We start from the raw sequence: 12860 nt of genomic DNA, 5'->3' as shown, positions 1-12860 counted from the left end.
AAAAAAAAAAAAAAAAAAAAAAAAAAAAAAAAATTGGAAAAAAAAAAAAAAAAATCAAGATGTCGTTTTTTCGTGATATAACCGGATGACCTGGGATGTTAAAATTAGTGAAAGGCTCAGAAAAAAAAATTTAGGAAAAAAAAAATTAAAAAAAAAAAAAAAAAAAAAAATTTGAAAAAGAAAGAAAATTGGAAAGAAAAAACAAGACGGCGTTTTTTCGAAAGATCACTGGTTCACCTGAAATGTTGAAATTGGTGAAAGGCTGGAAAAAAAATTGATGGAAAAAAAAAATCATGTACAAAAAAAAGATCAAAAAAAAAAATAAAGAGAAAAATTTGGAAGAAAAAAAAAAAAAAAATCGCGATGTCGTTTTCTCGTGAGATTACTGGTTCACCTGGAATGTTGGAATTGGTGAAAGGCTGGGAAAAAAAATTGATGAAAAAAAAAAATCATATATAGAAAAAAAATCGAAAAAAAAACAGTTGGAGAAAAAAAAAATTGGAAAGAAAAAAAAAATTAGAAGAAAAAAAAAAAAAAATTAAGATGTCGTTTTTTCGTGAGATAACCAAATGACCTGGGATGTTAAGATTGGTGAAAGGCTCAGAAAGAAATTGGGGAAAGAAAAAAATTAGAAAGAAAAAAAAAAATCGAAAGAAGAAAAAAAAAAATTTGAAAAAAAAAAAAAAATTAAAAAAAAAAAAATATAATTTGAAAAAGAAAAAGAATTGCGAGAACAGAAAAAAGACGACTTTTTTTCGTGAGATTACTGGTTGACCCAAAATGTTGAAATTGTTTCAAGGCTGTGAAGAAAAAAATTAATGAAAAAAAAAAACAATAAAAAAAAAAAATTGGAAAAAAAAAATCGGAGAGAAAAAAAAAATAAAATTGAAAAAGAAAAAAAATTGCAAAAACGAAGGAGACGTCGTTTTTTCGTGAGATCACTGAATGACCCGGTATGTTGAAATTAGTGAAAGGCTGTGAAAAAAAAAAAAATAAAAAAAAAATAAAAATAAAAGAAAAAAAAAAAATCAAGACGTCGTTTTTCCGTTGGATTACTGAATGACCTGGGATGTTGAAATTAGTCGAAGGCTGGAAAAAAATTAATGAGAAAAAAAATCAAAAAAAAAAATAATTGGAACAAAATATGAGAAATGAGAGAAAAAAAAAAAACAAATCAAATAAAGATGTCATTTTTTCGTGAGATTACTGGATGACCCAAAATGTTTGAATTGGTGAAAGGCTGGAAAAAAAAAATTGGGAAAAAAAAAAAATTGGAAAGAAAAAAAAGTAATGAAAATCGAAGAAAAAAAAAATCAGAAGAGGAAAAAAAATTGGAATAAAAAAAAAAAAAAAATTTGGGAAAAAAAACAATTGAAAAAAAAAAAAGATGTCGTTTTTTCGTGAGAATACTGGATGACCCGGAATATTGAAAATGGTGAAAGGCTGGGAAAAAAAATTAGGTAAAAAAATTGGAAGAAAAAAATGGAAGGAAAAAAAAATTTGAAAAAATAAAGAAAAAAAAATTAAAAAAAACAAAAAATTATAAAGAAAAAAAAAATCAAAAAAAAAAAATCGGAAAGGAAAAAAAAAAAAGAGAAAATCAAGAACAAGGTAAAAAAAAAAAAGAAAAAAATTGAAAAAAAAAATGAAGATGTCATTTTTTTGTGAGATTACTGGATGACCCAAAATGTTTGAATTGGTGAAAGGCTGGGAACAAAAAATTGAGAGAGGAAAAAAAAAAAAAAGAAATAAAAAGAAGGAGAAAAAAATTAGGCGGATAGAAAAATTCAAAATGAAAAAAAAAAAAAATTTGAGAAAAAAAAAAAAAAAAAATTAAGAAAAAAAAAAAAAAATTGGAAAAAAAATCAAGATGTCGTTTTTTCGTGAGATTACTGGATGACCCGGAATTTCAGAATCAGTAAGAAGCTGGAAGAAAAAAATTGAAAGAAAAAAAATAAAAAAAAAAAAAAAAAAAATTGAAACAGAAAAAAAAAAATTTGAGGAAAAAAAAAAATTGAAAAAAAAAATTGAGATGTGTTTTTTCGTGAAAAAACTGGATAACCCGGAATGTCGAAATCAGTGGAAGGCTGGAAAAAGAAAATTGAGGGTAGAAAAAAATTGAAAGAAAAAAAAATTGAAAAATAAAAAAAAAAAAATTGGAAAAAAAAATTAAAAAATGAAAAAAAAAAAAAAATTGAAAAAAAAATCAAGATGTCATTTTTTCGTGAGATCACTGAAGGACTCAAAATATTGAAATTGTTGAAAGGCTGGAAAAAAAAAATTGGAAGACAAAAAAAAATCGAAAAAAAAAAGAACAAAAAATAGGAAGAAAAAAAAAAAAAAAAGAAGTAATTCAGAAAAAGGTGATAACGGAGAAAAAAAAATTGGACGAAAAAGAATTCGGAAAAAAAAAAAAAAATCAAAAAAAAAATTGAGAAAAAAAAAAAAAAAAAAAAAAAGAAAAAAAAAAATTCGAAAAGAAAAAAAACTGGAAGAAAAAAACATACATCGTTTTTTCGTGAGATTACTAAATGACCCGGAATGTTGGAATTGGTGGAAGGATGGGAAAAAAAATTGAGGGTAAAAAAAAAATTAAAATGAAAAAAAAATTGAAAGAAGAAAAAAAATGAGGATGAAAAAAATTAAAAGAAATTGAGAGAAAAAAAAAAAAATTGAAAAAAAAAAAAAAAAAAATCGGAAAAAAAAAATAAAGATGTCGTTTCTCCGTGGGATTACTGGATGATCCAAAATGTTGAAATTGGCGGAAGCCTGGAAAGAACAGGGCAAAGAAAAAAATTGGAAAAAAAAAGGAAAAAAAAACAAAAAATTGGAAAAAAGAAAAATAATAATTGGAACGAAATATGAAAAATTAAAAAAAAAAAATCAAGAACAAATTGAAAAAAAAATTGAAGGAAGACAAAAAATTAAAAAAAAAAAAGGAAAAAAAATTAAAGATGTCGTTTTTTCGTGAGAATACTTGATGATGACAGAATGAAAAAAAAAATTAGAAGAAAAAAAAAATTGAAAAAAAAAAAAAAAATTAGAATAGGGAAAAAAAATTGCGAAGAAAAAATGAAACGTCATTTTTCCGTGAGATTACTGGATGACCCGAAATCTTGGAATTGGTGAAAGGCTGGAAAAAAAATTCAGGGTAAAAAAAAATTGAAATGGAAAAAACAATTGAAAAAAGAAAAAATTGGAGGAAAGAAAAAAAAAAAAAAATGAAGGAAAAAAAAAAAATGAAGAGAAAAAAAAAAATTGAAAAAAAAAAAAAAAAAGAGGAAAAATTGGAAAAGAAAAATAAAGATGTCGTTTTTCCGTGGGATTACTGGATGATCCGGAATGTTGGAATTGGTGGAAGCCTGGAAAGAACAGGGCAAAAAAAAAATTGGAAAAAAAAAATTGAAAGAAAAAAAAAAAATTGGAAGAAAAAAAATAATTGGAACAAAATATGAGTAAGAAAAAAAAAAAAAACAAAAAAAAAAGAAGATGTCATTTTCTTGTGAGATTACTGGATGACCCAAAATGTTTGAATTGGTGGAAAGCTGGGAAAAAAATATTTGGAGAGAAAAAAAAATTGAAAAAAAAACGAAGAAATGAAAATATAAAGAAAAAAAATCGAAAGAAAAAAGAAATTTGAAATAAAAAAAAAAAAAAAATTTGGGAAAAAAAAGAAAAATTGAAAAAAAAAAAAAAAAATTTGAGAAAAAAACGAAAAATTAGAAAAAAAAATCAAGATGTTGTTTTTTCGTGAGATTACTGGATGACCCGGAATGTTAAAATAAGTGAAAAGCTGGAAAGAAAGAATTGAGGGTGAAAAAAAATTGAAAAAAAAATCAAGATGTGTTTTTTCGTGAGATTACTGGATGACCCGGAATGTCAGAATAAGTAAAAAGCTGGGAAAAGAAAATAAAGGGTAAAAGAAAGAGTTGAATCGAAGAAAAATCAGAAGACGAAAAAAATGAAGGAAGAAAGTGAAAAAAAAAATTAGAAAAAAAAAAAAGGAAAAAAAAAAAAAATTGAAAAAAATTGAAAAAAAAAAAAAATCAAGATAAAATTGAAAAAAAAAATTGGAAAAAGACAAAAAATTAAAAAAAAAAAAAAAAAAAAATCGATAAAAAAAATGGAGAATGTGGTTTTTTCGTGAGAATACTGGATGACCCGGAATTTCGAAAATGACAGAAGGCTGGGAAAAAAAAAATTGAGGTAAAAAAAATTAAAAAAAAAAATTAGAAAGAAAAAAAAAAAAATAAAAAAAAAAAAAAGGAAAAAAAAAGAGAAAATCGAGAACAAAGTAAAAAAGAAAAAAAAAAAATTAAGAAAAAAATGGAGATGTCATTTTTTTGTGAGATTACTGGATGACCCAAAATGTTTGAATTGGTGAAAGGCTGGGAAAAAAAAATTAGGAGAGAAAAAAAAAAATTGGAAAAAAAATCAAGATGTCGTTTTTTTGTGGGATTACTGGATGACCCGGAATGTCAGAATTAGTGAAATGCTGGGAAAAAAATTAAAAGAAAAAAAATTTGAAAAAAAAATGAAAAAAATTGAAAAAAAAAATTCAAGAAAAAGAAAAATCAAACAAAAATTGAAAAAAAAAATTAGAGAAAGAAAAAAATTGAAGATGTCGTTTCTTCGTGAAATTACAAAATGAACCGGGATGTTTAAGATGGTAAGAGGCTCAAAAAAAAAATTAAGGGTAAAAAACAAATTAGAATGAGAAAACAAATTAGAAGAAGAAAAAAATCAAGAAAAAAAAAAAAATTAGAATAAAAAAAAAAAAAAATTGGAAAGAAAAAGAAAATTGAAGATGTCGTTTTTTCGTGAGATTACTGGATGACCCGGAATGTCTGAAATGGTAAAAGGCTGGAAAAAAAAAATTGGGGAAAAAAAGTCATTAAAAGAAAAAAAAAATTTGAGAAAATAGAGAAGAAAAAATTATGAAAAAAAATTGAAGGAAAAATAAAATTGAAAGAAGAAGAAAAAAAAAATTGAGTAATGAAAAAATTGAAAAAAAAAAAAAAAAAGAGAAAATTCAGAAAAAGGTGATAGGAGAAGAAAAAAAAATTGAACAAAAAAAAAATTGGCAAGAAAAATCAAGATGTCGTTTTTCCGTGAGATTACTGGATGACCCGAAATGTTGAAATCAGTGAGAAGCTGAGGAAAAAAAATTGAGGGTAAAAAAAAAATTGGAATGAAAAAAAATTGGGAGAAAAAAAAAATTAGAGAAAAAAAAAAAAAAAAAAAAAAAAAAAAAAAAAAAAAAAAAAAAAAAAAAAAAAAAAAAAAAAAAAAAAAAACAATTCAAAAAGAAAAAAACTGGAAAAAAAAAACATACGTCGCTTTTTCGTGAGATTACTGAATGACCTGGAATGTTGGAATTAGTGGAAAGCTGGGAGAAAAAAATTAAAAAAAAAAAAAAATTGAAGAAAAAAGAAAAAAGAAATTAAAAAAAAGAGAAAAAAAATTGAAGGAAAAAAAAAAATTGAAAAAAAATCAAGATGTCGTTTTTTCGTGAGATTACTGGATGACCCGAAATGTCGAAATTAGTGGAAGGCTGGGAAAAAAAATTAAGGGTAAGAAAGAAATTAGAATGAAAAAAAAAAGGGAGAAAAGAAAAAATTGAGGAAGAAAGAAAAAGAAAAAAAATTTAAGAAAAAAAAAAAAATTCGAAAAAAAAATCAAGATGTCGTTTTTCCGTAAGATTACTGGAAAACCCGGAATGTCGAAATTGGTGGAAGGCTGGAAAAAAAAAATTGAGGGTAGAAAAAATATTAGAATGTAAAAAAAAATTAAAAGAAAAAAAAATTGGGAAAGGAGAGAAAAAAAAAAAATTTGAAACAAAAAAAAATTTTAAAAAAAAGAGAAATCGCACAAAAATTGAAAAAAAAATTAGAGAAAAAAAAAAATTGAATGAAAAAGAAAAAAGTATTGAGAAAAAAAATTAACGATGTCGTTTTTTCGTGAGATTACTGGATGACCCGGAATGTTGAAAATGGTAAAAGGCTGGAAAAAAAAAATTGGGGAAAAAAAGAAAAATGGGAAAAAAAAATGAAAATAAAAAAGATGTCATTTTTTCGTGAGATTACTGGATGACCCGAAATGTCGAAATTAGTGGAAGGCTGGGAAAAAAAATCAAGGGTAAGAAAGAAATTAGAATGAAAAAAAAAAGGGAAAAAAGAAAAAATTGAGGAAGAAAGAAGAAGAAAAAAAATTTGAGAAAAAAAAAAAAATTTGAAAAAAAAATCAAGATGTCGTTTTTCCGTAAGATTACTGGATGACCCGGAATGTCGAAATTGGTGAAAGGCTGGGAAAAAAAAATTGAGGGTAGAAAAAATATTAGAATGTAAAGAAAAATTAAAAGAAAAAAAAAATTGGGAAAGGAGAAAAAAAAAAAAAATTTGGAACAAAAAAAAATTTGAAAAAAAAGAAAAATCAAACAAAAATTGAAAAAAAAATTAGAGAAAAAAAAAAATTGAATGAAAAAGAAAAAAGTATTGAGAAAAAAAATTAACGATGTCGTTTTTTCGTGAGATTACTGGATGACCCGGAATGTTGGAGATAGTAAGAGGCTAAAAAAAAAATTAGAATGGAAAAAAAATTAGAATGAAAAAAAAAATTAGAAGAAGAAAAAAATCAAAAAAAAAAAAAATTGAAATAAAAAAAAAAAAATTGGAAAGGAAAAGAAAAATTGAAGATTTTGTTTTTTCGTGAGATTACTGGATGACCCGGAATGTTGAAAATGGTAAAAGGCTGGAAAAAAAAAATTGGGGAAAAAAAGAAAAATGGGAAAAAAAAAATGAAAATAAAAAAGATGTCATTTTTTCGTGAGATTACTGAATGACCCGAAATGTTGAAATTGGTAGAAGGCTGGAAAGAACAGGGCAAAAAAAAAAATTGGAAAAAAAAAATTGAGGAGAAAAAAAAAATTAGCAGCAAAAAATTGAGAACAGAAAAAAAATTAGAAAAAAAAAAGGAATTGGAAAAAAAAAATCAGGAGAAAAAAAAATTGAGAAAAAAAAAAAAATTGGAAAAAAAAAATAAAAATGTCGTTTTTTCGTGGGATTACTGGATGACCCAAAATGTTAAAATTGGTGTAAGGCTGGAAAAGAAAAATTGATAGAAAAAAAAAAAAAAATTCGAAGAAAAAAAAAAAAATCAAATGGAAAAAAAAAAAAAAAAAATTTGGAAAAAAAAAAAAATTCGAAAAAAAATCAAGATGTCGTTTTTTCGTAAGATCACCGGATGACCCGAAATGTTGAAATCAGTGAAAGGCTGGAAAAAAAAAATTGAGAAAAAAAAAAATTGAAAAAAAATTAAAAAAATTAAAAGAAAAAAATTGAAGAGAAAAACAAAAATTGGAAAAAAAAATCAAGATACCATTTCTTTGTGAGATGACTGGATGACCTAGAATGTTTGAATTGGTGAAAGGCTGGGAAAAAAAAATTAAAAAAGAAAAAAATTGGAAAGAAAAAAAAGTGATGAAAATCGAAGAAAAAAAAAAATCAGAAGAGGAAAAAAAATTGGAATAAAAAAAAAAAAAAATTTGGGAAAAAAAACAATTGAAAAAAAAAAAAGATGTCGTTTTTTCGTGAGAATACTGGATGACCCGGAATATTGGAAATGGTGAAAGGCTGGGAAAAAAAATTAGGTAAAAAAATTGGAAGAAAAAAATGGAAGGAAAAAAAAATTTGAAAAAATAAAGAAAAAAAAATTAAAAAAAACAAAAAATTATAAAGAAAAAAAAAATTAAAAAAAAAAAATCGGAAAGGAAAAAAAAAAAAAAAGAGGAAATCAAGAACAAGGTAAAAAAAAAAAAGAAAAAAATTGAAAAAAAAAATGAAGATGTCATTTTTTTGTGAGATTACTGGATGACCCAAAATGTTTGAATTGGTGAAAGGCTGGGAACAAAAAATTGAGAGAGGAAAAAAAAAAAAAAGAAATAAAAAGAAGGAGAAAAAAATTAGGCGGATAGAAAAATTCAAAATGAAAAAAAAAAAAAATTTGAGAAAAAAAAAAAAAAAAAATTGAGAAAAAAAAAAAAAAATTGGAAAAAAAATCAAGATGTCGTTTTTTCGTGAGATTACTGGATGACCCGGAATTTCAGAATCAGTAAGAAGCTGGAAGAAAAAAATTGAAAGAAAAAAAATTGAAAAAAAAAAAAAAAAAATTGAAACAGAAAAAAAAAAATTTGAGGAAAAAAAAAAATTGAAAAAAAAAATTGAGATGTGTTTTTTCGTGAAAAAACTGGATAACCCGGAATGTCGAAATCAGTGGAAGGCTGGAAAAAAAAAATTGAGGGTAGAAAAAAATTGAAAGAAAAAAAAATTGAAAAATAAAAAAAAAAAAATTGGAAAAAAAAATTAAAAAATGAAAAAAAAAAAAAATTGAAAAAAAAATCAAGATGTCATTTTTTCGTGAGATCACTGAAGGACTCAAAATATTGAAATTGTTGAAAGGCTGGAAAAAAAAAATTGGAAGACAAAAAAAAATCGAAAAAAAAAAGAACAAAAAATAGGAAGAAAAAAAAAAAAAAAAGAAGTAATTTAGAAAAAGGTGATAACGGAGAAAAAAAAATTGGACGAAGAAGAATTCGGAAAAAAAAAAAAAAATCAAAAAAAAAATTGAGAAAAAAAAAAAAAAAATTAAAAAAAAAAAAAAAAATTCGAAAAGAAAAAAAACTGGAAGAAAAAAACATACATCGTTTTTTCGTGAGATTACTAAATGACCCGGAATGTTGGAATTGGTGGAAGGATGGGAAAAAAAATTGAGGGTAAAAAAAAAATTAAAATGAAAAAAAAATTGAAAGAAAAAAAAAAATTAGGATGAAAAAAATTAAAAGAAATTGAGAGAAAAAAAAAAAAATTGAAAAAAAAAAAAAAAAATCGGAAAAAAAAAATAAAGATGTCGTTTCTCCGTGGGATTACTGGATGATCCAAAATGTTGAAATTGGCGGAAGCCTGGAAAGAACAGGGCAAAGAAAAAAATTGGAAAAAAAAAGGAAAAAAAAACAAAAAATTGGAAAAAAGAAAAATAATAATTGGAACGAAATATGAAAAATTAAAAAAAAAAAATCAAGAAAAAATTGAAAAAAAAATTGAAGGAAGACAAAAAATTAAAAAAAAAAAAGGAAAAAAAATTAAAGATGTCGTTTTTTCGTGAGAATACTTGATGACCCGGAATATTGAAAATGGTAAAAGGCTGGAGAAAAAAAATTGAGGAAAAAAAAAATTGGGAGAAAAAAAAAAAAATTAGAGAGAAAAAAAAAATCAAAAAAAAAAAATCGAAAGGAAAGAAAAAAAAAAAAAAAAAGAGAAAATCGAGAACAAGGTAAAAGAAGAAAAAAAAAAAATTGAAAAGAAAAATGAAGATGTCATTTTTTTGTGAGATTACTGGATGACCCAAAATGTTTGAATTAGTGAAAGGCTGGAAAAAAAAAATTGAGAGAAAAAAAAATTGAAAAAAAAAAAAAAAATTAAAATAAGGAGGGAAAGAAAATCAGGAGGGAAGAAAAATTTAAAATGAAAAAAAAAAAAATTTGAAAAGAAAAAAATTGAGAAAAAAATTGAGAAAAAAAAAAAAAAATCGGAAAAAAAAATAAAGATGTCGTTTTTCCGTTTGATTACTGGATGACCCGAAATGTTGAAATTGGTGGAAGGCTAGGGAAAAAAAATTAAAGGTGAGAAAAAAATTAAAAAACAGAAAAAAATTAACGAAAGAAAAAATCAAAGAAAAAAAAAAAAAATGAAGAAGAAAAAAAAATTGAAAAAAAAAAAAAAATGAAGAAAAATTGGAAAAGAAAAAAAAAGATGTCGTTTTTTCGTGGAATTACTGGATGACCCGGAATGTCGAAAATGGTGCAAGGCTGAAAGAAAAAAAATTGAAGAAAAAAAAAAATTGGAAAGAAAAAAAAAAAAAAAAAATTAGAAAAAATCTAGGAAAAGGTGATGAAAAGAGGAAAAAAATTGAAAAAAAAAATTGGAAAAAAAAAAAATTAGAAAAAGAAAAAAAAATTGGAAAAAAAAAATTGAAAAAAAAAAAAAAAAATTAGAAAAAAAAATCAAGATGTCATTTTTCCGTGAGAGTACTGGATGACCCAAAATGTTAAAATTAGTGGGAATCCAGGGGAAAAAAATTGAGAAAGGAAAAAAATTGGAAGAGAAAGAAAAAAATAAATAGAAAAAAAAAGGTGGAACTCAGAAGAAGAAAAAATTTGAAAAAAAAAAATTGAAAAAAAAAAAAAAAAAAAAAATTAAAGAACAAAAAAAAAATTGGCAAGAAAAATCAAGATGTCGTTTTTCCGTGAGATTACTGGATGACCCGAAATGTCGAAATTAGTGGAAGGCTGGGAAAAAAAAATTGAGAGTGGAAAAAAAATTAGAATGTAAAAAAAAATTGAAAGAAGAAAAAAATTGGGAGAGGAAAAGAAAAAAAAATTGGAAAAAAAAAACCAGATGTCGTTTTTTCGTAAGATTACTGGATGACCTGGCATGTCAAAATTGGTGGAAGGCTGGGAAGAACAGGGCGAAAAAAAAATGAAAAAAAAAAAATTGAGGAGACAAAAAAATTAGAAAAAAAAGAGAAAATCTAGAAAAAAGTGGAGAAAAAAAAAAAAAAAATGAAAAAAAAAATCAAGATGTCATTTTTTCGTGAGATTACTGAATGACTCAAAATATTTGAATTGTTGAAAGGCTGGGAAAGAAAATTGGAAGAGAAAAAAAATCGAAAAAAAAAAAGAACAAAAAATGGGAAGAAAAAAAAAAAAATCAGAAGGAAAAAAGATTTAGATAAAAAAAAAGGAAAAAGAATTTGAGAAAAAAAAAAAAAAAAAAACGGAAAAAAAAAAAAAAAAAAAAAAAATTGGAGAGGAAAAAAAAAAAAAAAAAAAGAAGGAATTCAGAAAAAGGTGATGAGAAAGAAAATTGGAAAAAAAAAATCGAAGAAAAAAAAAAAAAAATCGAAAAAAAAAAATTAAAAAAAAAAAAAAAAAAATAAAAAAAAAAAAAAAATTCGGAAAGAAAAAAAACTGGAAGAAAAAAACATGCGTCGTTTTTTCGTGAGATTACTGGATGACCCGGAATGTTGAAATTAGTAAAAAGCGGGGAAAAAAAAATTGAAAAAAAAAAATTAGAGAAAATAAAAGAAATTGAAAAAAAAAAAAATTGAAAAAAAAAACAATTTGAGGAAAAAAAAAAAAAATTGTACAAAAAAATTCAGATGGCGTTTTTTCGTGAGATTACAGGATGACCCGAAATGTCGGAATTAGTGGAAGGCTGGGAAAAAAAATTGAGGGTAAAAAAAAAATTAGAATGAAAAAAAAATTAAAAGAAAAAAAAAAATCAAGATGGAGAAAAATGAAAAGAAATTGAGTGAAAAAAAAAAAAAAAATGAAAAAAAAAAAAAAAAATTGGAAAAAAAATTAGAGATGTCGTTTTTCCGTGAGATTACTGGATGACCCGGAATGTTGAATTTAGTAGAAGGCTGGGAAAAAAAAATTGAGGGTAAGAAAAAAAACCAGAATGAAAAAAAAAATTAGAAGAAAAAAAAAATTGAAAAAAAAAAAAAAAATTAGAAGAGGAAAAAAAATTGCGAAGAAAAAACGAAACGTCATTTTTCCGTGAGATTACTGGATGACCCGAAATCTTGGAATTGGTGAAAGGCTGGGAAAAAAAAATTCAGGGTAAATAAAAATTGAAATGGAAAAAAAAATTGAAAAAAGAAAAAATTGGAGGAAAGAAAAAAAAAAAAAAATGAAGGAAAAAAAAAAAAAAAAAGAAAAAAAAAAAAATTAAAAAAAAAAAAAAAAAAGAAGAAAAAATGGAAAAGAAAAATAAAGATGTCGTTTTTCCGTGGGATTACTGGATGATCCGGAATGTTGGAATTGGTGGAAGCCTGGAAAGAACAGGGCAAAAAAAAAATTGGAAAAAAAAAAATTGAAAGAAAAAAAAAAAATTGGAAGAAAAAAAATAATTGGAACAAAATATGAGTAAGAAAAAAAAAAAAAACAAAAAAAAAAGAAGATGTCATTTTCTTGTGAGATTACTGGATGACCCAAAATGTTTGAATTGGTGAAAAGCTGGGAAAAAAATATTTGGAGAGAAAAAAAAATTGAAAAAAAAAACGAAGAAATGAAAATATAAAGAAAAAAAATCGAAAGAAAAAAGAAATTTGAAATAAAAAAAAAAAAAAAATTTGGGAAAAAAAAGAAAAATTGAAAAAAAAAAAAAAAAATTTGAGAAAAAAACGAAAAATTGGAAAAAAAAATCAAGATGTTGTTTTTTCGTGAGATTACTGGATGACCCGGAATGTTAAAATAAGTGAAAAGCTGGAAAGAAAGAATTGAGGGTGAAAAAAAATTGAAAAAAAAATCAAGATGTGTTTTTTCGTGAGATTACTGGATGACCCGGAATGTCAGAATAAGTAAAAAGCTGGGAAAAGAAAATAAAGGGTAAAAGAAAGAGTTGAATCGAAGAAAAATCAGAAGACGAAAAAAATGAAGGAAGAAAGTGAAAAAAAAAATTAGAAAAAAAAAAAAGGAAAAAAAAAAAAAATTGAAAAAAATTGAAAAAAAAAAAAAATCAAGATAAAATTGAAAAAAAAATTGGAAAAAGACAAAAAATTAAAAAAAAAAAAAAAAAAAAATCGATAAAAAAAATGGAGAATGTGGTTTTTTCGTGAGAATACTGGATGACCCGGAATTTCGAAAATGATAGAAGGCTGGGAAAAAAAAAATTGAGGTAAAAAAAATTAAAAAAAAAAATTAGAAAGAAAAAAAAAAAATCAGAAAAAAAAAAACGGAAAAAAAAGAGAAAATCGAGAACAAAGTAAAAAAGAAAAAAAAAAAAATTAAGAAAAAAATGGAG

General features: G+C 23.5%; 1 protein-coding gene across 1 annotated transcript; it reads left to right on the top strand.

Annotated features, from left to right (window-relative positions):
* LOC125500903 (protein PXR1-like) lies at positions 1-5309 on the top strand (the record flags this gene model as incomplete). Its single annotated transcript, XM_048655081.1, is given in 6 exon segments — positions 1-61; positions 2330-2348; positions 3203-3308; positions 3569-3742; positions 4234-4334; positions 5210-5309. Coding segments are annotated over 6 exon segments (561 nt in total), but the record flags the coding sequence as incomplete, so codon positions are not given.
* Between the last annotated feature and the right edge of the window lie 7551 nt (positions 5310-12860).

This window comes from Athalia rosae, chromosome 5, assembly GCF_917208135.1.
Source record: "Athalia rosae chromosome 5, iyAthRosa1.1, whole genome shotgun sequence".
Taxonomy (NCBI): Eukaryota; Metazoa; Arthropoda; class Insecta; order Hymenoptera; family Athaliidae; genus Athalia; species Athalia rosae.
Note: the sequence above shows the minus strand (reverse complement) of the source record. Positions and strands in the feature narration are given on the sequence as shown.